Source organism: Furipterus horrens, unplaced genomic scaffold (genome assembly GCF_987537825.1).
Source record: "Furipterus horrens unplaced genomic scaffold, mFurHor1.1.pri manual_scaffold_1, whole genome shotgun sequence".
Classification (NCBI taxonomy): Eukaryota; Metazoa; Chordata; class Mammalia; order Chiroptera; family Furipteridae; genus Furipterus; species Furipterus horrens.
In genome coordinates, this window is record NW_028327171.1 from 186,830,557 (window position 1) to 186,855,621 (window position 25,065).

Here is a 25,065-nt window from a genome sequence, read left to right on the forward strand (position 1 = left end):
TGCGATGGCCTTGGCTACCAGAATGTTGGACAGGAACGATTAGGCAGAAGTGGAGCACCAGAGGTTTCTGAGAGAGGTCGAGATGGAGTGGGTGGAGGTAATGGTATGAGCACAGTTTTAGGAAGGTTGACCTGAGAGCAGTGGAGAGTAGGCAAGATTTAAGAGAAACTGGAGTCATAGAGGCTCAAGAAAACTAGAACAGTTACTTTGAGCTTTAGATGGTTAGGGCCAAGCAAAGTAGTTCTATTAAAAATAGAGAACAGTTAAATAACAGTCGTTTTAATTTTTTAAAAAAATCAGATACTAAATGTCATATCATGAGCAAAGGGGAGGGAGGAATTAAAATAATTCTAAGACTTGGTTGGGGTAGCTGGTCTGTATTTTGCCAAATTTGGTGCATTTAGCAATTACAATTTGTAGAGACAATTCACAAAATCTAATTCAGCTATTTATACAGTGCCTTAAATTGCAAAGCATTGTATAAATAATGTTATAAAAAGAAAATTCTGTGGGAAATAAAAAGGTGCCTTTAATCAAAGATAGCTGTTCAGAATATCCAAATCCTTTTAACAAGGATCAGTGAAAACTGTGGACCTGTGAGGCCAGGAGAACACAGGGTGGCATCCATGAGCGGTCAGCAGCTGGGGTGGGCTGGGGCTCACTGCTTTCTAGTCCCGGCTCTGCCTCTATTATTAGCAATGTGTTAACTTACTGTCTGTGCAAATGGCTTAAGAGTCAGTTTTCCTAATCACAAAATGGAAATCATTATAGCTGTTTTCCAGGTTTGTTTTGAGAGTTAAACTGGAAAATATATGTAAAGTAATTATCACAGTGCCTGAACATAGTAAGTACAAAGTAAGTTGTTAGGGCTTACCCAATTTTAGACAAAGCTGTAATTGAGGTGTTGGTGGAAAATCTAACAGGTAGCTGGTTGAGGGTAATAAGAGATTAACACTGTGCTGTAAAGACAGGATCTGAAGGCACGAGCTAGTGTAGACAGAAAAGGTCCAAATAACTGACTTCTCTACCAGCCATAGAGAATACCTGTCTTCTCCCTTCTCAGTTACCTCTTCTTTCTAAATTTCTAGGGGCACTGATTTAAGGGTACACGAGGAGGAGGGGAACTATGTAAAATGATTGAAGTACTGTTAAAAGATAAACTGAGGCCTAGTAAAAATTTTAAGTTTATTTGAACAAAAATTAATTTGAATTGGAAGCATCCAGTCCAGCAGATAAAAAGGAGCTCCAAGGAGCTGTCTGAAAGACTTTTCTAGGCAGAAGTCAGTGGTGACAAGGAAGTTACACCAGGCCAAAAAAGCAGGTTGGTTTTTGCAAGGTGACTTTCCTTTAGGGTATGACAGGTGTATCAGGGGGATTACCTAACTAGTGCTCATCAGACAATTGATTATTGATTGGCTTAAGGTTCCATTTCTGGGAGAGCTGAAACTGTAATTAAGTCTTGATTTGGTGACAGGGCTTAGCATAAGCGACTCCATTTCGGACCTGTTGACAGTTTTTAACAATTCCCTCCTTTGTATAGACTCTCAACCTGAGAGATGTGATCAAAACTCTTTTGCATATGGCTGGCCAGTGTTCCCAACACCATTTATTAAAGAGACCTACTCTCTTACTCCATTTTATGTTCTTGGCTCCTTTGTCATAAATTAGTTGCCCATATATGTATATGTTTTTTCCTGAGTCCTGAATTCTGTTCCTTTGGTTTGTGTGTGTGTGTTTCTGCCAATGTCGTATTATTTTGATTACTGTCACTTTGTAGTATAGTTTGAGATCAGAGTATGGTACTTCTTCTATTTGTTCTTTTTTCTTAGGTTGCTTTGGCAATTTGAGATCTTCTGTGCTTCCATACAATTTGAGAGTTTTTGTTCTATTTCTGTGAAAAATGCCATTGGGATTTTGATAGGGATTGCATTGAATCTGTAGATTGTTTTAGGTAATATGGACATTTTAACAGTGTTAATTATTCCAATCCATGAACGTGGAATACCTTTCCCTTTCTTTACATCTTCAATTTCTTTCAATGACACCTTGTAGATTTCAGTGTATATTAAGTTTATCCTTAAGTATTTTATTCTTTCTGTTGTGACTATAAGTGTGATATTTTGTTATTAGTATATAGAAATATAATAGGTATTTGTATATTGATTTTTATATCCAGCAACTTTACTGTATTTTTTTTTCCTAATAGTTTTTTGGTGGAGTGTTTAGGGTTTTATATATATATAAATCAAGTTATCCACAAATATTGACAGTTATACTTCTTCCTTTCCAATTAGGATACTTTCTATTTCTTACCAGATTGCTCTGACTAGGACTTCCAGTACTGTGTTGAGTAACAGTGGCAAGACTGGGCATTCATGTCTTGCCTGATCTTAGAGGAAAGCTTTCAGTTTTTTACCATTGAGTATGATATCAGCTGAGGGTTTGTCATATATGGCCTTTATTAAATTGAGATACAGTCTTTCTACACCCACTTTACTGAGAGTTTATCATAATTGTATGTTTTATCTTGTCAAGTGCTTTTTCTATACCTATTTAGATGATCAGATCAATCAGAGGAGGGAGCTGGATTCTCAGGTGCCGATGCTGCTTCTGCCCCTTGTACCCTCTGCTGGTCACAGTGTGGGAGACACAGGCTCAGCTACAGCAGCCAGGGACCCCCGTCTCTGGGCACTGTCTCTGTCCTTTCCCCGTCCTGCCTCACGTGGACCCTCTAATATGCCCACCTTCAGAAATGCTGATGCAAGAACAGCTCAGGCATGCTAGCATACTGAGCAGAGGAACCTTTTCTGGATTATAAATGTTTGTCTAGTTGTAGATTTAAGGGGAAATACAAAGGAGTCTTCCCACTCTGCCATGATGCTGATACCACTCCAACAATATAAGATTTTAAAGGCAAATACAGAAGGTTACATAATTGTGAACAAAACTTAGCTCTTATGATAATATTGAGAAGACTGGTTTTCTTAAGTGTTCTAAGACCTGATAAAGACAGTGGGAAGCACAGTATTGTTATGACACAGAATCTCTGCTTTCCAGGTAGATTAGCCAAAAAGTTTAAAAACAAACAAACAAACAAAGACCTCTCATAGTCTCTTAAGACCAGAACAATAGTCCAAGAAATCTTTGTATTTACACTGAGAGAAAAAACCAAATCCTAATTTTGAACCAGTGTACTTTTGATATTAAAAGGCATTCCTTAAAAACTTAAATCATTTCCACTCTTAGCCAGCATGAAACACATAACTTTCCTTTCCACAAACCTGCAACTGTCTTTAATATTCATCTAAATTTTGTCCTATGCTTTTCTTCTTTCTCCTCCTGGAACAATTATTTTACTTTCATACACAGTTTTTTCCTTTTACCCTTATTATTTCTAAGTCATTTTCATTACATATGTTGATTAGAATTCTTAACCCTTAGAATCCTTCATTTCTAGTGAAAACTAAAAGTTAAGCAGTTGTGGTCTACACTAGAATTCTGTGGATTGGCAAATTGAGAAATACACTATATTTTCTAGAGGTAGAGTCTTGCCACAAAACATCTTTAGTTCCTCTGGAAAAGAAAACAGAGGTGGATAAACATGTATTCAGTAATGTTTCAGTATTTTATCTTATTTGAAAATCATCTACCAATTCAATGAATATCCATCATTTAAACTATCTCGGTGTAATTTTAAGGTTTAAAGTTACCAAAAAAGATTTGGAAACTTTTAAGTAGACATACCCTAAAGTATAAATGATTGTTGAGATGTTCATTTATCAACTTTTTTCTTACATCGATTTAATTCACTATTCTTAACAATTATGTTTAATAGCTCATGAACTGTTCATGAGTAATCTGAACAGTTAACCACCATCTTCTATTTCTTGCTGACAAATTCTGTAAGAAATAACAGGAGTTGATTTGACCTTTAGTAAATCTAAGCAAAATAAAAATATTTAATTCTGCCCTGGCCCATGTGGCTCAGTTGGTTGGAGCTTTGTCCCATAGCCAAAGGGTTGCAGGTTCAATTCCCAGTCTGGGCATATACCTAGGTTGTGGGTTTGATCCCTGTTCTGGTGCTTAGGTCCCTAGTCTGGACGGGTGTGGGAGGCAATGTTTGTCTCTCTCCCTGAAAGCAATGAAAAAATGTCCTCAGGTGAAGATTAAAAAAAAAAAAATTAATTCTGGTAACTCCGAAGACATACCTGTTTTAATTAAACTAGCTTTTAATTACCAAAGATTATCCTAGATCATGTTAGCTTCTATATTTCTCAAATTATACTTGATTTATATAAGTGCTTGATTTTCTTTAAACCAGTAAAATGAAAGTCTTTGCAGATTAGTTTTGGCAATACATCCAGAGGTAGGGGGGAAAAAAACCCACACATTTATAACATACATATATAGACATATATAAACAACAGGCAGAGACACAAATGGAGATACTTTCATTTTTAAATTTTAGCTATGAAACAGCTACAGTGATACAACTTAGATCCAACTGTTCTTCTATAAACTAGTGAGTTTTGTGTTTCTGGCAAGAGAAGGAAGTTAAGGTTACCTGCTCAGGTGGCTAAACCTTGTTACAATATTTGTGAAAGAGAGTTTTAAGATATTTTCTTCCACCAAGGCTTCAGGTTTTTTTTTTTTTTTTTTTTTTTTTTTTTCTCCTTCTGATAAGAATTGCCTCGGTTCCAGAGAAGATGAGATAGAATGTTTACATCTCCAAAAGCAGAGAAAGAATGCAAATTCTACCAGGAAGGACTTTTGTTTCCTAAGTCTAGACCTTCTACAATATCTGCAACCCTTTTGAGATGAATGGGGAGGCACTGGGGTTGGTATAAAGGAGGGGTAGGCTTGGACTTGTGTCTAGAGAGCATTTCTGTTTTTGTCGCATTTTGGTTCTTGACTCCATTTGTAAACATCCATTTGTAAACAAGACATTTACAGTTGTTTTAACTTCTCAAAAAATTGGGTTGAAACCTGATGATATGGAGGCTGACCCACCCATCCAACTGCATTATTTTTATACCTTCAACTAAAATGGAAATAAAAAAATATCCCATGTTCTAGATTTAGAGCAGTGTGTCTGTGGAACGTTTTAGTAAGTCCTTCCACAAAGGCTTCAGGATATTCTTCTCTCTCTCTGGTTATGTAGTTTCACTTTAGCTGAGGGGAGGGAAGGCCTAAAAAATGTTCCTATCAGGCTCTGAATATCAGGTTCCAATTCTGACCGTAGGACCACTTTAAAAAAACCTCCTTTCAAATATTTTTCCTGATTTCAGCCAGGACAGGACAAACAGTAAATACCCCCGAAGGGGGTGCGAAAGGTACTACCCTCCAAAATGCAGATACACCAAAAAAAAGCAAGCAGGACAATTCCTCTTAGATACGGCATCAGTCACTAAGACCCAAGCAGCAAATGGAGTACAGCCACGTTCCTGTCCAGCCCTATCCAGCCGCAAGTAGCGCGGAACCCACGTTTTTGTGTCGCTGTATTTTGTGATCCCCCAGCCTGACAGCGGCCAAGCCCAGTTCTCGGGACACAAAATGAGACAAACAAGGAGGCAGTAGCTGAGCCTGGGTGAGAAAGGGTTAACAGCCAATGGATACCTGAAAGCAAATTCGGGAGTCCCAATTCAAAGATCTAATTCTTACAGATGTTTTTTGCCTATCAATCTGAATTTGGAAAGGAAGGGACAGTGTGAAGTTTTACCTTCCTCTCTTGAACCAGGCACCACAGATAGAGATCTGGGATAGCTGACTTTGGTCAAGAATTCTCACCCATTTCCGGCTTCTGCCAGTTTTCCCAGGATCCTGTCTGTAGGCACTGGAGTGAGTGGGGGGTCCCGCTGGGTCTCATCCTAGTCACCAGAAGCCATAGACGAGGGGAAATAATGTTCCTTCTACCCTTTATGGTGAGTGCTAGGCTGAGACCCCTTTTTCTTTGGAGCACCTTGTAACCGCTAAGCTTACCTAGCTAAAAGGTCTCCACTTGGCCACTGTGATTCAAGATTATCTTTGCTGAGGTTAACTTGCTTGTTCAGCCTTAAAACAAAGTTTCAGTCACCTGAGGCCTCACGGTGGACTCACGTCCAGCTTAAGTAGAAGTGCTCCAGTGAAGTCAGGAAGCTCATAACGCAAAAGCTGCGGAGCTAGGACTGAGAGGGGCTCACCCATGCCTGTGACCTCCCGGTGCATCGAGAAAACGGGGAGCTCAAGGGGCTCAATGGGTAACTTGGCCTGGTTGCTTATTGCTTCTTGGGGCTATCAGGGGTCTCCTTCAGTTCCCTCTTCTGACGCCAGAACTGTTACAATTTTTAATATGCCTTAGTTTATCTTTTAAGAGTTGACTTGAGCTCAATTCAAATCGGGCAACGTCCAATCTAGCAGATAGAAAGCTACAAGGAGCTGTACAAAATGAGAAGAGAAGAGCGGGAACAAGGAATTTATGCTTAGCAAAAAAGCAGGTTGGTTATTGCAAAGTTACTATCTTTTAGGGGATAGCAGGAGTCTACCAGGAAGATTATCCAGCTTGATCATCAGGTGATTCTGATTGACTAGATCAAGAGTCCATTTCTGGGAGAGCTGAAACTGTAATTAAGTCTTGGTTTGGTGACGTAGTGTAAGTGATTTGGGCCTCTTGTTTTTAACACTAAGCACTATGCTAGTTTTCCACTAGACAAGTTTCTTTAAAAACAAATGACAATACTATAAAATACATGCAATGATAGTCAATAACTGACAAATATTTATAGTAAACTACCATATAATTTATTTTCACTTCTACAGACATGGGGTCACAAGTGACAGAAAGGAAGAGAAAAATTTAAAGTGTGGTAATGATCACAGAGCAGCTTTGTGCCAGGCTCTTCATTCTTTCTAAACTTCATCTTATTTAACTGTTATATGAATGCTATGAGACAGGCTATTCATACTCTTCTCCAGTGATAAACCTGAGTCTTAGGGAAGTTAATTATCAAGAATTACAGTATTCCCTCCCTTATCTCGGGTATTACGTTCTAGACACCCCCACCCCCCCCACCCCCGATAGGTGAAAATCCGCAAAGTAGAAATCTTACATTTATTTTAGTGTTTATATATATATTAAGGCTTTATAAACCCTTCCCACACACTTATAAACCATTCCCAGTCCCTTATTAACCTTTCCCTCTCCCTTATTAACCTTTTCCACACTTTTATAAACACTACTTATGTTCTTAGACATATTCTACACTCTTAAATTTATGTAACTTTAACAACATATGTATACAGTACTGCAAAATCCTGCAATATAGCGAAAAATCCGTGATAAATAATTAAATATAATATTTTTTTAAATCCCACAATATAGTGAGGCCACGATAAGTGAACCGCGATATAGAGAGGGACTACTGTACTTGGCTCATAAGTGGTGAGCTGAGATTTGAACTGAGGTCTGACATCAAAGCCATGCTCTTAAAAGAGCAAATGTTGAAATTATATTTACCTTATTTCTCTGTCCTAAGAAAGATTGTGTTCTTTAGTGTTAAAAGTTATGAAAATCACTTAAGAGTGTTCCTCCACTAATCTATTTAATCAGACATCATTATTGATTGCCTCACTTACCCTCCCTTTTAAAAGAATGGTTTAAAGGAAACAAAATATAGGGGCAAAGCCACCCACACACATAGGCTTTTCTTACCAAATGGAAAGTAACAATGTTCTGATCTTCCCTCGTGTTCCACAGCTGAAGAAAGCTCTTGATGAAGCCAACTCCCGATCAGTGGAAGTATCCCGTACCAACCGGGAGCTGCGGCAGAAACTTACGGAGCTAGAAAAGCTACTGAACAGTAACAATGAGAAAATCAAGACTCAAAAGGCCCAAATTAAGCTCCACTTGTCAACTAAAGCGAATAATGCACAGAATATAGAGAGGATCAAGGTTGTATGAGAAACCAGCTGTCTCCCCGCACTTTCTTAGTAACTGGTGGAGATCCAGGCAGGCAGTGGTGACGGGCGCATGGTGTCCGGGCCCTGACAGCCCCTGTGTTCTCTGACAATGACAGCCATACCCAGGAAGTGGGCAGACTGCCTTGGGGGGATTCTCTTTTTCCAGCCAAGATAGTGCGGTGTAAATGTTTGGTTTCCCATGAGCTGCCAGGGTCTGGTTCCAGCTGCCCGTCTGTCTCTTCCATGGGACTGTGCAGGGGGCTTTGCTCTTTCAGGGTCAGTGAGCTGGATGGAGGGAGAGCCCAGTAGCAAGTGGGAACTATGGCTCTCACGTGGGATTCTTCCTGTCACCCACTGATCTGTGTTATTTCCACATTTACTTTCAGCAAATAGAAACAGAATTGAGGCAAATGGAGCTAATTAAGGAGCAGTATCAGAAGAAAAACTATGAACAGGTAGATGATTTCCACAAACTATGTTTACCATTCACATAAAATCCTAAACTTGGGTAACAGCTGCGTCCCCTCTTTGTGCCCTACCAGTCGCTGAGTATCCAGAGATTTGTATCCGAGCTGGCTAACCTACAGAAAGAGGTGCAGCTGTTATCCAGGAGCCAGTACAACACCTCGGCATGGAGCAAACAGCAAGAGCTGCGGCTAGAGGCAGAGCAGAAAATGCGGCGGGAGCTAGAGCATCGGTGCTGGGTAAAAGGATTCCTAAGATTCTTCTCAGAGACTGTCAGGAAACAACGTGTGCCAAAACACCCAGCACTAGAGCACGCAAACTCTCTAGATTCTATAGAAGAAAACAAATGTATAGGTTTTTTATCTTCACTAAGTTCTTAGAATCATAGCATCTAGGAAGTAGCATGCAGCTTCAGATATGGTACATGCTCTCAATTTTCAATATAACAAAAATGATACTCTTTTTTAAAAGAACAGCTAAAACTGCCCTGAACAGGTGTGGCTCTGGTGATTGGCTGTCACTCTGCAAACCAAAAGGTCACCCGTTCTGTCCCGTCAGGGCATGTGCCTGGGGTGCAGGTTCTAGCCCCAGTCAGGGTGCATACCAGAGGCAACCAATCGATGTTTCTCTCTCACATTGATGATTCTCTCCCTCTCTCCCTCCCTTCCCCTCTCTAAATATAATCTTAAAAAAAAAAAAAAAAGCAAAACTCACATATGCAAAGGACTAGTTACTAATATTTCTGAACTGGATTTCATGGCTTTTCAAGGAACTTTATACCCTTTGGTTCTTCCTGTAGCTGTTATACACCTGTTGCTGTTACAGGACTTTTATATATTCCCAACATAATGAAAAGCATAACATTTTATCTCTGAAAAGGGACTTCATGAGATCATCAAGCTCTTGCTTCCAACAGAGACTCTCTGCTATGAAAAGTATCCCGCCAGTTCTGGAAAGAGATGTTAATGACTTTGTTTCAGGAGAATCCATAAATCAAAATCAAAATATGTCATCATATGCTCATATGTATGCTGTAGGTTAAACTGAAAATAACTGCTTATATGTTGTATTTGGGTAGCACCTGAAGTTAGAATATACCAAGTCATAGTTTCATAATTTCATTGCTCACTTATTACAAATATTGAAGCTTTTTGTTTGATAAGGTACATTGGGCTTTGTAAACCCTTTGTATCATGTTTTCAGGAATTGGAAGAAACTATCAGACACTTGAAGAAATGTAAAGAGGCAACAGAGAATAAGCTGAGAGAAGCCAGTGTGGAATCAGAACAGGTGAGCCAGAACCACGGACACAGAGCCTTAGACACGTGTCCCGACACACAACCACCTTGAAACACACACGTCAGTGTAAGACCGTCTGTTAACATGGTCATCAGGAGCACAACAGGCAAGAGGCAGCAGCTTGCCAAGTACAGGCTCTGTGATGAGATCGCTTTTAGATTAAGATTCTTTGTCCTGAGGGGAGACACTAGAACACTGAAATATTGACGAAACTTGAAGTCCGAGTCCCTCCCATCACAGAGAAGAAGGGAAGACCGGCACGGGTGTGGATTTCAATGCATTCATGTTTGACATGAAAGTGGAAACTCTTTGTTCAGTCAATAAATAGAAGTGTAAAATAGGCCCTATTAATTCTTGAATTTGCTTTCTTTCAAGGCATTTAAACTCATACATTTTTTTTTTTAATTTTGGTTTTTCAATTACAGTTGTCCCCTTTTCCCCTAATTTCTCTCCCCCACCCAGCCCACCCCCTCTCCCGCAATCATATCCCTCCCTACTGTCCGTATCCATGAGTCATTTATACAGGTTCTTTGACTAATCCCTTCCCTTACTTATCCCCCTTCTCTCCCTCTCCCCTCCCCCCTATTGACTGCTATTCTGCTCTTTGTTCTATTTAGTTCCTTTGTTTGTGTTGTTCTTTAGTTTCCTGTATTAGGTGATATCATATGGTATTTTTCTTTCTTTGCCTGGCTTATTTCACTAAGCATAATTCTCTCTAGTTCCATCCATGTTGTTGCAAATGGCAGGAGTTCTTTCTTTCTGCTGCATAGTATTCTAAACTCATACATTTTTAGAGCTGGAACAGATCTTTGATATTATTATTCTACTACAACCATCCTCATTTTCAGATTCTTAAGCTTAAGGGATTACAGTGATGTTGCTGTCAGCTGGCCATGATAGTTCCCTTTAATACCTATTAAATTACACAGCAATAAATGACACAGTAAAAAAAAATGTGGACTGTGTCACATCTGAGTTTGAATGCCAGCTGTGACACTTGCTGTGCCCGTAAGGAAGTTACACTCACTTTAACTCATCAGTTTCCATAAAGGTCAGGAAGTTAATAGCTACCGCTCTGTTATTCTGATAGATGGCTCAGAGTAAGTTTCAATAGATGTTAGCTGCTTCTCGTTCGCCACACAGGAGGAGACGTGACGCACAATGCCATTCCACGCTGCTTTCCCTCCACTCCTGGTAACAGCGCCAGGGACAGATGGGGCTCGGTGGGGCTAGGGGTGGGAGCACCACTGTCATTGGGGTGCACAGACAGGCCTGGAATGTAGCTTAGCTTTGTAGCGTTCTGAAAGTTAAACAAAAGGGGAGTCCTGTTCTTATCTCACTATGTCGTAGCCGCACAGGGACCTGGCTAATACAGGACAAGTACATGGCACATTTACTGAGGACCTGTTATGGGTCAGGTGCCAGGCGGCAGAGACGCAGGGTGAACGAGCCAGAAAGAGCACTGCTCTCGTGGCTCTTGCCTTCTCCCAGGCGAGAGAACTATGCCGCCCTCTCAGGCTTCAGAACAAAAATCAAAAATGCTGTCCATGAGACAAGTAATCAAAGGAGGAAAAACGGTCACTCCACTTTCCATTCTAGAGGACATGTTCTGCACCTGTTTTCAAGCAACCTTCATATAAAATAAACATCTGTTGGCTCTACCTTCAAAATACCAAAGTATCCCACATCCTTAGAACAGTGCCAGTCATATATAAGCCCTCAGTAGATACTTGTCAAATAAATGAATACTGATTCCAGTTCATCTTCAGAGAGACTATCAGAGGGACTATTTAAGTCTAACAAAGATTACATGGAAGTGTGTGCTTATGAGCTAAGTAAAGTATAAGATAGTTTTAGGGAAAAGGAAATAAAAAGAATATAACTTACAGTAAGCTGATCCAGATTTTTATTATTTCATTCTATTACTTTCATAAAGCACAACAGAAAAATCCAGCCTTTACAGTGTAGGGACTTTGGAGAATTATTTGGTCTTAGAAAATAAAATTCAAAATATGGTTTGAACCACCTTTGTCATTTTCAGCATCATCTTGTACTTTCATTTTTATTTTTCCTCCTGGATTTGATCTCACCTTAGTTCACATCCAGGAAATACTACCAAAGGCATAAAAAGTAGCAGACCTGCCTTCGTCTTTAGCTCCATATTCAGAAATCACTATCTCGTCTATTGGATGTGGATTATGCAAATAGGTTGCAAGGACCTTCCAGTCAAAATTTGGTCTTTTAAGACCTAGGTAAAAAGTCCCTTGAACTAATACACAAAAGACTTATAACTGTTTGTTGTAACTTTTAATAATAATATTTATATGTTCAGATAACAGCTAATCTGGAAGAAGCTCACCACTGGTTTAGGTGCAGGTTCGATGGCCTACAACTTGAGCTGACAAAAAACCGGTTACAGAGGCTTCCCCGGGAAGACAGGTGGCGGGAAGAGGTAGGGCATTTGGTTAGACGCGGCTGTCTTACGCAGCTCTTAGATTTCTAATTACAGGAGTACTCTCTTCATCCAGCTATTCTCTTTACTAATCTGTAGATTTCTTGAAACTACTCCAAGGAAAGCAGCGGACTAAATTGTTTTCTGGAAAATTCTTCCTCTCCCAAACTGTCTAGCTTAGAACCACCTACCTTGATGAATAAATGATACAAAGACAAAATAGGTTCCACAGTTAGTTTTGAACAGTGTCAGGTGTGTTTCTTTCCAACAGGACCAAGATAAAAGGCACAGCGTCCTGTCCAACCCGTCTGTTCTGCTACACCGGTGGGAGAATAAGCAGAACCTTAGATTTGTGCCCAAGAAGCGCCCTGACCTAGAGAGAAAGTGATGTCCTTGACACAGGAGGCACCTCACGCATAGCCACACGCCCTGACCCCGAGCCCAGCCCCCGGGCCGTCCTGTTTCCCGTCTTCGGAACACAAAGGCCTGGATGTGGGCTGAAGATGTTGGACCTGAGCTTATCCTTTTATGAACTCTGATATCGATAGAGAACCACCCCTTCTTTTTCTTTCCCTGTTTTCAACCCAATAAATTTATATTAATTTATTGTATGATAGCAGATGCTGTTGCATGATACTTGGCTATTTTCCTAAGTACATTTTACCAAAAAGCATTTAATGAGATACTTTATGATACAACAAGTAAATGATAGGATATTTTGTTTCAGTGAACTATCCCAGTCTAACATCCAATAAATAATCTTTGGAAATAGAATCACCTGGAAAATAGTAAAAACTTCCACTGTGTTTCAAACTCATACCCTTCTATGCTAGGTAATCACCAATGCATCTTTAATGAGACTGATTATATTTATATAAGGTATCTGAGAGATCGTAAATGTCCAAGGGAAGCTATAAATACGAAGAAGATTCAGTACAGCAGTCTGCCCTGCTCCAAAAGACTAACCAACTGAGCTGCCTGGCCGGGCCAGTGTGACACACCTCACTTCATTTTTTAGATTGGCTCAAGTACGAAACACAAGCTTCAGGAAAGAGTTAGATTGGTGGTCATTTCTAGTAAAGCTTATAGTTAGAACAGCATATTTAGTGTGCTGATGTGCTAAACATTTCTGTGATACTTTAAAAGCGTTTCTGTAATATTTTTATAGTGTCTATTGTATAGTATACTAGCTTCTGTTGCGGGAATCCACTTTCACCTGAAACAATAATAAAAAAAACAGACAAAATATGAAACAGTGGTTTTTAAGACACTAGATGTCATGACACAAAGAACAGTGATCCCTGAGAGGACGGGAACAGCTGAGTCCTGCTGTTGCTTCAGCTTACAGCCTTGAGAGAGTTCAGGCCACAGCACAGAGGGCAAGGCAGCGTGGAGCCTGGTGGGTGCCCCGAGTTAAGGAGCCAGAAGTTAGAATCCAGGGAGACAAAGGCTGCTAGAGTGCCAGAGAGGAGAGAGCTGCATGAAGTGGATTCCTGAGATGTCCGGAGAACCCTCTGAGCATTCCGAGTACCAGTCAGCACATCCACATAAGGAAACTACCTAAGGCTGGAAAAAGAACCATCCTAAAGGATTAGAGGGAACTGCGGCCAGGACACACATACATCGTTCCAGTTCCTACCAACCAGCGCTGAAAACCTTGTGACTTCCAGGGTATTGGGTAGATTATACAAAAAGCCCCAGGGTGAATGCTGCTCTGCTCCTGCCTTACAAATCTTAAAAGCAAGACCCCAAATGATGAGTTTCAAAGTAACTGTGTTCCAAAATAGCTTAAGAATATTTAGAGGAATATAAAAATATGGCACCCAATCAAAGTAAAATCACAATGTCTGGCATTCAGTCCAAGTTTATCAGACATGCAAAAAAGCAGGAAAATAGAAGCCATAATGAGAAATTAATCAAAATTGACCCAGAACTAACAAATGTTAGAATCAACAGAGAAGGTCATTGAAACATTATAACTGTATTCTCTATGTTCAGAGTATTATACCGGTGGATGGTAATATGGGAAATAAAAAGTGGCAATAATTTATAATTAATTAATAGTGGAGATTTACCACATGTATAAACATCCTACTTCTGGGTGATCCTAATATAAGATCTGAAGATGCTTTAACTAATTTTTTAAGGACTGTAATTATTCTGAAGCAAGGAGCCTAAGCTATGGCCACCAAGGGCAGGAATAAATAGGCAGTGGTTCTTCTACATGCACTGTGTTGTTGAGCACGTCCTGACCTTTTCGTGTTAGTACGAAAGAGATTTAGGAAAGTCTAGGTACAGTCAGTCTGGATTCTAACTGACTTTGCTGCAGTTAATCTGCCTGTGAAATCTTTTGCCCTTCTGAGACCAGAGCTATTTCTGTGGTAACTCTTTTCAGCTCTATTGAGATATGACAAAACTGTATGACATATAAAGTTTACATCATGATGATTTGATACATACATTGTAAAACGATTCCTCCTACTAATTAACATCCATCGCTATATGGGGTGGGCAAAAGGAGGTTGACAGTTGTACTTATTATTGTATTATTTATTTGTATTGCAACTATAAACCTATTTTTGCCCACCCCTGTATATATATTTGGTGAGAACATTTAATTTCTAATCTCAGCAAATTTCAATATTACAGTACAGTGTTATCAACCATGATCACCCAGGTTATACATTAGATCCTCAGACCTCACTCATAACAGAAAGTCCGTACCCTTTTACCAGCCTCTCCCTATTTCCCCCAGCCGCCAGCCCCCAGCAGCCGATTTCTACTCCCTGCTTCTATGACTTCGACCTTTTTTAGATTCCACATATGCCTTTGCTAATTTTTTGATTCATTTCTTGACACAAGAAAATAGGAATTGGGTTTTTTTCGAAAAACATGATGAAACATATAAATATAAATAAAAATGTTTCTCATGTTATATGAAATCTTATTCCTGACACCAAGGCAAGGATGCTCACTATCTCCATTACTATTGAACACTGTACAAATAAAAGTATTAAGCAATGCAATTGGAAAAATCAAAGACATAAGAATGCATATCTAAAAAGTAAAAATTATCTTTTTGCAGATTACATGACATTCCTGGAAAACTTCGGGGAATTAATAATAAAACTAAATAAAAGACTTAACTAGCAGGATATAAATCAAACATTCAAAAATCAATAGCCTTTAGAGAGGTTCCATTAGGAAAGCAGAATCGCCGAGTTTCTGTAAATAAGGAGTCAGACCTCACACAGCGGGGAGGAGGGTCCGAGGGTGGGAGCCGGCATCAGCCAGCCCTCGGAAGCCCTGCTGCAGTTTGCAGGGGAGCAGCAAGCTGGGCTTGCCCCGGGGCAGGTGAGCGCCGAGGGCATCTGGTGGCACCTGTGGGAGGCTGAGCCGTGTGGGCAGCAGAGCTGGCGGGAAGGCTGATGAACTGGAGGCAGAGAAGGGCAAAGAAAATGGCAACCACCACCACCTCTGCATTCGGCCCCACATCTTACTGCCGTGCTGGGCACTGAGCAATGGCGGCTGCTTCACGTCCGCATCCTATGTCGCTTGCACACTCCCCTGGCCAGCTGACACGGAACCACAGGGTTCTGGGGACCAGTACCCACTGCACCAGACTGACCCAGTTCAAACCACACGGGGCACACTAGTGGGATGGGCGTAGGTCAGTGGGCGAGCGGACCGCATCTGTTTTTCATTTGGGTGGTGACTTCAGGGTTGTGTTCACTTTGAAATAATTCACTGGTCCCTACACTTAGGATCTAAGCCCTTCTCCTTGAGTATATTGTGCTTCCACTAGAGTCACTTAAAAAAAGAAAATAAGTATAATAAAGTTACAATCATTGACATAATTTGGTGGTGGTTTAAAAACAAATAGATTTAATGGAACAAGACAAAGTCCAGAAACAGTCACCCTTAGAATTTGGTAGGTGATAGAGACAGTGCAATAAAGAATTAATAAAGCCTTTCTCTTTCTCCATGAGGAAAAGACCTTAGATTTACCCCCTCCCAGCATTATTTGCCTGGAAACCTGACTGTGGCAGTGTCAGCTGTGTTACCAGGCAGTCTTGCCCACAGTAAAAACGACCCCTGAAGAGTACCTTGAACCTAGACCTGGAGGACTAGAAATGGGCGCCAATGCCGGTGGATGGCCAGGCTTTGGTGGCTTCACTGTGCAGTATAAACCCCCATAATCGCGTGTGCCCTTCCTTGAGGGGCCCTCAGAGCGATATGCATGGGCCCTTACAGGCACTACTGGTTCCTGTGATGGTCTTGGTCCCTCTGTGGCCTTGTCTCTTCTACCTGTGCTGTCACTTGGGGACCAAAAGATTAGCCCCTGCACTGTTCTCCGACCCAGACGCTGTTCTGCTGATATACTATTGGGTTGGCTGAAAAGTCTGCCTAGTTTTTTCCATAAAATAAGACACATTTTTCATTTTCACCCATAACTTTATTGATTTGGATATTTTGAGTATGTTGGCTATCTCCCACCATTGGCTTCTAGTGGGTAAAGGCCAGGGGTGCTGCTAAACATCTCCCAATGCATAAGACAGCCCCACGGGAAAGAATTATTTGGCCACAATGTCAAAAGTATCAAGAAACTTCGTAAACCACTTTTGACACATTCCATCAGTCACAACACCTTCTCCATACACTGTACAAATTGTTTTTTTATGTTTCAGTTGTGTTTTTACCTTTCTTGAAATAATAAAGCATAAATATGCTAAAAATGTTGTGTATCTTCTTCCATCTTCAATATAAAAATAGCTACATAAAAATTCACCAGTTTTGATAAGTTTTTAAAAATGCACCTTGATATGATAGCTATCATAATACAACCTAACAAAATTGTTTCAAATGAAGTTCAAGACAATTAAGCACTACTAGAGCCATCATAGGGAAAAAAAACAAATGAATATTTGTTTATAATTCCTGTTAGTAACCTGCAGAACTAAGTGAGGCCAGTGCCAGGTGTGGCCCATTAGTCTTGTGAGTGTAAGTGTCTCACTGAGCCTGAAATCGCTGCTGGTTGAGCAAGTGGGCACTGCAGAAGGCACTTCAAAGCAGTGGGGAAGCTTATTCAGTAAAGGCCATGAGACAATAAGCTACTTAGTTGGCCTTTCATAGAACAAAAGTTGGTTTCCACCTCAACCTACCTCACAGAACAAGCCTTTATATTCTAGATAGGTTATATATTTAAATGGGAAAAACACAACTTCCAGGTATATACCAAAAAGAACTGAAAACAGGTGCTCAAACACATATATGTACAACAGTGTTCACAGCATTATTCACAATAGCCAAAAGGTGGAAACAACCCAAGTGTCCATTTGAAGGATGAATGGATAAACAAAAATGGTATATAGGTAGAATGGAATGGAATTCAGCCTTAAAAAGAAAGGAAGTCCTGACACATGCTACAATGTGGATGAACCTTGAAGACATTATGCTCATGAAATAAGCCAGTCACAAAAGGACAAATACTGTCAATTCCAAATTCATACCGGCAGAAAGTAGAATGGTGGCTGCCACAGCTCGGGGCAGAGGAAATAGTTTGTGTTTTAGCTGGGGAAGACGAAAAAGTTCTGGAGATTGTGGTGATGGCTGCCAACAATGTGAACATACTCAATGCCACTACTGTACACTAAAAATGGGTAAAATGGTCACTTTTACGTTAGATGTATTTAGTCACAATATTTACAAGGGGGAAACAAATCCATATAAGTACGAGGTTATATGAGTGTAAAGTTTTGTCATCTTGTGGAGAAAGTTATTTCTAGGAATGACACCAAATGTAGAAAATCTAAAGGAAAAAAAGACTAGAAAGAGCAAGCCTGCTGTTTTATGAACAAAATTAACAAGCACACGACAAACCCCCGGGTTTCCTCCTCCTCTTCTGCTTTTCTGTGTCTTGCACCTGTGGCCTCCCTGGTATGAGACTAACACAAAGCCCCTCTCCGGGGGTCGGCACAGCACCTGCATGGATCCTGGCACGCATCTATGAGAGACCAGAGACCACTTCCGCCTGCCCTCCATTAGAACATAGGCTCTCACTGTGAGCCAAGCAACCATTAGCAAATACCACAGGTCCTCTTTCCCTAAAATCCTCCTCAAATATAAGTGTGCACTGAGCAAGCCTTTGGCAAAGGGGGGCAGGGGGTGGGGCTTGCAAAGCCTTCAGTGGCATTTGGACTGATGCTCATCCACAGGGCAGTTCTCTGTCCTCTCCCAGTCCCAGGAGCAGTCCTCACCCTGCCCAGTTACTCTGGGGTGGAACTGGTGAAATGCTGATGCTTTCAGGACCATCTCCAACAAGCCACCTATAATACCCACTAGACTCAAAACATTGATGGACCTGGGAAAAAATCTATTTGAATTCAATGCTTATTTAAAAGTGATGTGTTTCGCGGCCTTTTCTGATGTGCAACAGAAATGACACTTGTCAAGTGACAGACTTCTTCCCTCCTGCTTCCTCCAGGAGAGTCACCCCTTTAAGTCTCCCAAAGCCTTTCAGTACCATGACTTGTTATCTTCAGTAGGACCACCCACTTGTTCATTTCCTAACTGCCCGGCAGCTAAAGAGAATGAGCCGCAGTGATGCCCCAGACTGGCAAGTGTAAGCCGTCTTCCCTTCTCCACTGTGAGCGTCTGGTTCCCATTAGGCCCTCCAGGGCATCCTGAACTCAGATCACTGTGAACTCACCCGTCTAAGCCCATTTATTCAGTGACATGTAATTTATACACAGCCTCCACCTCTTGGGGACTATTGGATATGCATAAGGACTTAAAAATTCAGATATATAATGCCATTAATCAAGAATTCTGACTTCTGGTCAAGATGAAGGCATAGGTAGACACGCTTTGCCTCCTTGCACCACCATTAGAAGGATCACAGCTCAAAGCAAAAAACACCCAGAACTGCCAGGAAAATCTAACTGTATGGAAGTCTGACAGCCAAGGATTTAAAGAAGCCATATTCATCCAGACGGGAAGGAGGGGTGGAGAAGGGGAACTGAGGTGGAGAGGATGTGGTATGGTGGCAGAAAGGGGGTGGCTGGCAGAATGGGTGGTCCCACATTCATGGGTGGTAGATAAAAATCAGGAGGGACATTTGGGGAGCTAGCAATCCCAGGCTTAGGCCAGACCACACAGCCCAGAGTTCAAGAACCAAGAAAATAAAGCCTCATAATTTCTGGCTATAAAAACTAGTGGGAGTTGGGGCAGAGGAAGAAACAGCCAGCCTCTCAGGAGAGTCCATTTAAAGAGCCCGCACAGTCCTAGAACATACACAAACCTACTCACTCTGGAAACCATTACCAGGGCAACAGCTAGTGGGGCACCAGTTGCATACAGGATGTGGGTGAAGTGACTGGAAACTGGGCAAGTGCAGGGCAAGCCTCTAGCAGCCAGGCAGCATCATTGTCACCTCCCCAACCTGTCCCCAACATACAGAGCCACAAAACAGTGAAAGAGGTCGCCCTGCCCTGGAGATCACCTAAGGCTCCGCCTTATACAACATAACAGGCGAGTCAAGACAGAGAGTCAAAGAAGCTCTACCTAATACACAGAAACAAACACAGGGAGGCTGCCAAATTGAGGAGACAAAGAAATATAGCTCAAATGAAGGAACAGAAAAAGAGCTAAATGAAACAGATATAGCCAACTTATCAGATGCAGATTTCAAAATACTGGTGATAATAAGAATTCTTAGGGAACCCACAGAGTATGGCAAAAACATAAGGGAAGAAATGAAGGCTACATTAAGTGAAATTTTAAAAAAATCCACAGGGAACCAACAGTGAAGAGAAGGAAGCCAGGGTTCAAATAAACAATTTGGAATATAAGGAAGAAATAAACAGTCAACCAGAACAGAAGGAAGAAACAAGAATTCAAATAAGTGAGGAGAGAATAAGAAGGCCTTGGAACATCTCCAAAAATGCCAACATCTGAATCATAGGGGTGCAGGAAGAAGAAGAGAAGTAAGAAATTGAAAACTTATTTGAAATGATAATGAAAGAAAACTTCCCTAGTTTGATAAAGGAAACAGACATACAAGTCCAGAAAGCAGAGTCCCAAACAAGTTGGACCAAAGAGGACCACACCAAGACACATCATAATTAAAATGACAAAGGTTCAAGATAAAGAATCTTAAAAGCAGGAAGTGAACAGCAGAGAGTTACCTACAAAGGAGTTCTCATAAAGACTATCAGCTAATTTCTCAAAAGAAACTTTGCAGGCAAGAAGGGACTGGCAAGTATTCAAAGTGATGAAAAGTGAAGACCTACAACCATGATTACTCGATCCAACAAAGTTATCATTTAGAATGCTAGGGCAGATAAAGCGCTTCCCAGACAAGGTAAAGCTAAAGGAGTTCATCGTCACCAAGCTCTTATTATATATAATGTTAAAGTGACTTACTTAAGAAAAAGAAGAGCAAAACTATGAACAGTAAAATGACAACAAACTCACAACTATCAACAACAATCTAAAAAACAAAAACAAACTAAGCAAACAACTAGAACAGGAACAGAATCATAGATATGGAGATCATTTGGAGGGTTATCAGTGGGGAGGGGGAAGCGGGGGAATGGGGGAAAAGGGACAGGGATTAAGAAGTACAAATCAGTAGGTACAAAATAGACAGGGGGATGTTAAGAATAGTATAGGAAATGGAGAAACCAAAGAACTTACTTATATGCACAACCCATGGACATGAACTAAGGAGGAGGGATTGCTGGAGGGAAGGGGGTTACTGGGTGGAAGAGGGTAAAGGGGGGAAAATTGGGACGACTGCAATAGCATAATCAATAAAATATACTTAAAGAAAGAATTCCTTGCCCTGGCCAGTGTGGCTTAGTTAGTTGCAGCGTCATCGCATACACCAAAAGGTTGTGGACTCAATCCCCAGTCAGTGCACGTACAAGAGGCAATGGATTCATGTTTCTCTCTCACATTGGTGTTTCCCTTTCTCCTTCTCTTCCTCTCTCTAAAATCAATAAACATATCCTCAGGTGAGGATTTTTAAAAATTCCTTAATACGGTCCCTCAAGTCTGTATAGTTCAACAAGGTTATTTCAATTATAATTTAAAATTCTGTTTTTCAGTCACATTGGCCATATCAAGGGCTCAACAGCCACATGTGGCTAGTGCCACCGAATTGGAAATCACAAACACAGAACATTTATGTCATCCCAGAGAGTTCTTTCTATTGGACAGCACTGCTTTCAATCATGGATCTCTGACCACATTCTTGCCAACATTCACTAAATGTCTGTGCTTCTGTGACTCTGTTGTCCCCAGGTGCAGACAACATGCTTTGTCCTAGCCTTCAATCTCCATTTCTAGACTGGATGCCAGGGGGGCAGAGCATGGTTACTCGCCCTCCCCGGAGCCCTGGGGAGCACGGGAGGTCTGTATGATATGTGCATGTGATGCCTTCTTGAGCCAACTGCCAACAACAGTGCGTTCAGGGGGCTACAGCGAGGAGCCCTGGACCTGCGGCACAACAGTGCAGGGTGTCCACATGACTCTCACCCTAACAACAGGCTCTGGAAATGTACAGGCTCATCACAGGGCATCCCGACTATAAGCAACAACGTCTTGTTTTCAACCCACAGAGACCTTAAGAGTATTAACTCATAGAATAACTAATAAAACATAGTTACTGGGGACCAGTAGCTCTTGGCATGGCTCTCCCTGTGACACAGCTTTTCACAACCTGCCAACCGAGAAAACAGCCTTATGGGATCTCATGGCCTAGAACCAACTGGAGATCGAGGCGAATGCTGGGTAGAGTCTACAGTGTCGGCCTGGACTCCCAACCACTTCCTCCTAACAATCCCTCAGCCCTTGTGTACCTTTCCAGTCCACGGGGATGTGCCTTTGGGCAGGTGGAGTCTGCCACCAACAATAGGGATTCCTGCCACAGGAGATTCTGTGATCCTAGACAGGTGAGGCGTGGTAGGCTTCTGATTCCCACTGCCTGATACTCTATGCAGGTGTTAACATTTCTTCCTCCACCTGCAAGGCCACTGTTGCCTCAACTGCTCCAGGTGCTGCACTAGCGGAAAAGAGCTGCTACCCCAAGTTGTTCGCTCTGATTCTCTAGAGTATATCCCCAGCTTTCCCTCCTTCCATCAGAACTAAAAAGGATTATCAGAGTTTTGTTTCGCTTTTACCTCTCAAGTTGCCTGATGTTGGCCTGCAGATGCCAGCACTGGGCTCCTCCTCACCTCACTGCCCCAAACACCTGAGGGTGTGAAGTGCAGCACAGGGGACATGGTCAGTGATGTTCGAGTAAGCGTGTATGTGTCAGGTGGGTGGGAGATACATTGGGCTGATCGCTTAGTGGGTTAGGTAACGTCTGGTCACTGGGGTGTGCACCTGAAATTAATATCATGATCTATGTCAACTGTAATTGAAAAATAAACAAAAATTATTTTAAAAATATACACCAGAAGTCCTTCACTTGTCCTGGAGATGATTCTGGCCTCCCCGCGAGACTGTAAACATTTGCACAGACGGAAGTCACAAGCTCGTTGTAAGGCCCTTAGGCCGTCAAGCGCACAGGCCATGTACCCTTTCTCTGTTTTCAGTCCTCACCATGTCTCCAAGGAGGGCCTTGTAAGTCCTCCCAAATCAACCACACCTCTTGGTCTCCAAGAAGCCCAGCCACTTTTCTAGAGGAGCCTCTTCCGTCCCCCAGCTCACACTTTCTGCTTCCAGCCAGGTTCTCAATGGCCTAACGTCTGTTCCCGCTTTCTGTCAGTCCCAACGGAGATGGGGCCGGTCTGCCTTCCCTGGGATCTTCTTAAGAACTCCCACTTAATTTTCCAGAATCTTTCTTACTTTCCTAAACATAATCTGTCTTTCATTTGTGGTTTTATGTTGGCCATAAAAGAGGCAAAAAAGATTAATTTTGACTAAATCACAATTCTTGAGTTTTACAAAAAGACAACATAAAGTGAAAAAAACAATTGTTCAGAGACTTAGGTCCAGATTAAATCAAGAATGCCTACAATTAAATGAGAAAACTAAAACTTAAAAAAAAATGGGCAAGGGATATGACAAAGACAGTTCAGAAAAGAAAAAATAATCCAACAGGCATATAAACCAAAGAGAAGTTAGATTTTAACCTTACTATTATGCAAATACAACCACCATTTTCCATCTGTCCTTACACCAGGTCTGAAGTGGATATGGTGTCCTCACACAACTGGTACAGCCATAGGGAGGGCAACTGTGAAAATGCAGGTAGCCTACAGTTCTCTAGTTCTGACTGTAAGCAGAGAGACACGCACCATTCTTTTATTATCCCACTGTTAAGGAAAAACCAGTTTCTGCAAGACCTAAGCAACCTTGGAGGAAAACTCGAGATCATTCCATGAGTCATGTGCAAGGCAAACAGACCTTAATGTTGTTAATGTTGTCTAACAGAACAGAACTTCACTGTGTCAACACGGTAATCCATTCTCTCTTTTCTCCAGCCTACCAAAGACCCTCTAGAAAAAGAATGGGGAAGGGAAAAGAAAACAAATTGAGGGAGGAAAATTCCTCCTGTCAATTAACACTCCTGATGTTATAAGACGTTTTTTTAAGGCTTTGATATTCTGGAAATACAGTCAATGGGAGCTGTTTTCACTCACCCCAAAGCTGGTTCTCTGGGTCTGGAGAACGACTTGAAGGTAGTGCTTCCAACCTTGTTCACTGTGGCACACGAATAAAAATCCACGTTATTTGTGGGGCACACAGGAAGGTTCTAGCACTTGCTGGCTTCCCAGGGGCTGGATGAGGGGGTCACAACTGCCCCCAGCTGAAAGCCTTCGCCCAGAGGAATTGTGGGTGTGCCGTGCTCCCTCTAGAGGTCAGTGGCTAACTTCCCCTTCCTTTGCTCAGGTGAGAGGAACACCTGAAATGCAGCTGCGAGGTCATGCCTGGCCCATAGCACAAACTTCCCAAGCCGGTGTCCCCACAAGCTGGAACTAATGCTGTAAGGCATGCACTTAAAAAAATATTTCTTTCAATGATCTGTAGCAGCGATTTTCACCCTTTTTCCATCTCATGACACACATAAACTAATTAATATTCTGTGGCACATTCAAAGGTACTTTTGCCAACCTGACAAAAAAGTAGGTATAATTTTGATTCATTCCCACAGGACAGCTGTTGTGGTGTTGACTGTTGTCATTCGTTTGACAATCTAAGGGAAAAGAGGTCAGTGCCCCTGACTAAATAGTCAGGTATTGCACGTTTTAAGAACTCTTGTGGCACACCGGTTGAAATTTGCTAGTCTATAGGTATGTAGATATGCTTAAATAACACCCATTTGCTGCATTCAAACGCCTCTGGAACTAGAACCTGCCATCAGAATCTACAACGCTAACTTGAGGACGAGGAAACGGAACTGACGGCCTTAGAACTGGCGTGGTCAGGATGGACTTCACCCGCCCTCGATTCCGCAGCATAAAGCGCTGAGCCAGAGGCGCTGTTGTGGACTCATTGACTCTCTTTTCTCTCTTCACTCTCTTGAACCCCCTTTCCTGGGGGGCTATAAACACCTATCTTTATTAAAATACCAAGTGGTCCTGCTAATTCTCACCCTAGCTTGCTTACCTGGAGTCCATGAATACACTAGGCTTTGGGTACAATCATCAGGGTGTGACTGGAAGCCTTCCATGCGCGATGTGGTTACCTTGGTATCTGCTAACATTGATCAGGGCCAGAAAATGGGCAGCTGGAAGCACACATTAGGGTTCCAGTTGCCCTTCTTTCAGTGCTGATGGAGATCAGCGCAAAGGGACCGGGTTTCTTCTATGTGATTGCTCAAACATGTTCCCAAACATATTTTTTCTATCCAAATGAGAAACAGGTGACACCTGCCCTGTGTCCAGAAGCTGTCAGTGTTCTGC

General features: G+C 41.6%; 1 protein-coding gene across 1 annotated transcript in view; it reads left to right on the forward strand.

Annotated features, from left to right (window-relative positions):
- The window catches only part of LOC150022443 (coiled-coil domain-containing protein 150-like), a gene marked incomplete at its 5' end in the record, with an annotated part of 67,916 nt that extends 55,316 nt beyond the window's left edge, over positions 1-12,600 (forward strand). Inside the window, 6 exons of the mRNA XM_090287966.1 lie at positions 7,733-7,927; positions 8,322-8,390; positions 8,478-8,639; positions 9,604-9,690; positions 12,032-12,151; positions 12,423-12,600. Of these exons, the coding sequence (XP_090144092.1) occupies positions 7,733-7,927; positions 8,322-8,390; positions 8,478-8,639; positions 9,604-9,690; positions 12,032-12,151; positions 12,423-12,539 (750 nt within the window). The remainder of the gene's footprint in view (positions 1-7,732; positions 7,928-8,321; positions 8,391-8,477; positions 8,640-9,603; positions 9,691-12,031; positions 12,152-12,422) is intronic.
- Positions 12,601-25,065: the final 12,465 nt, after the last annotated feature.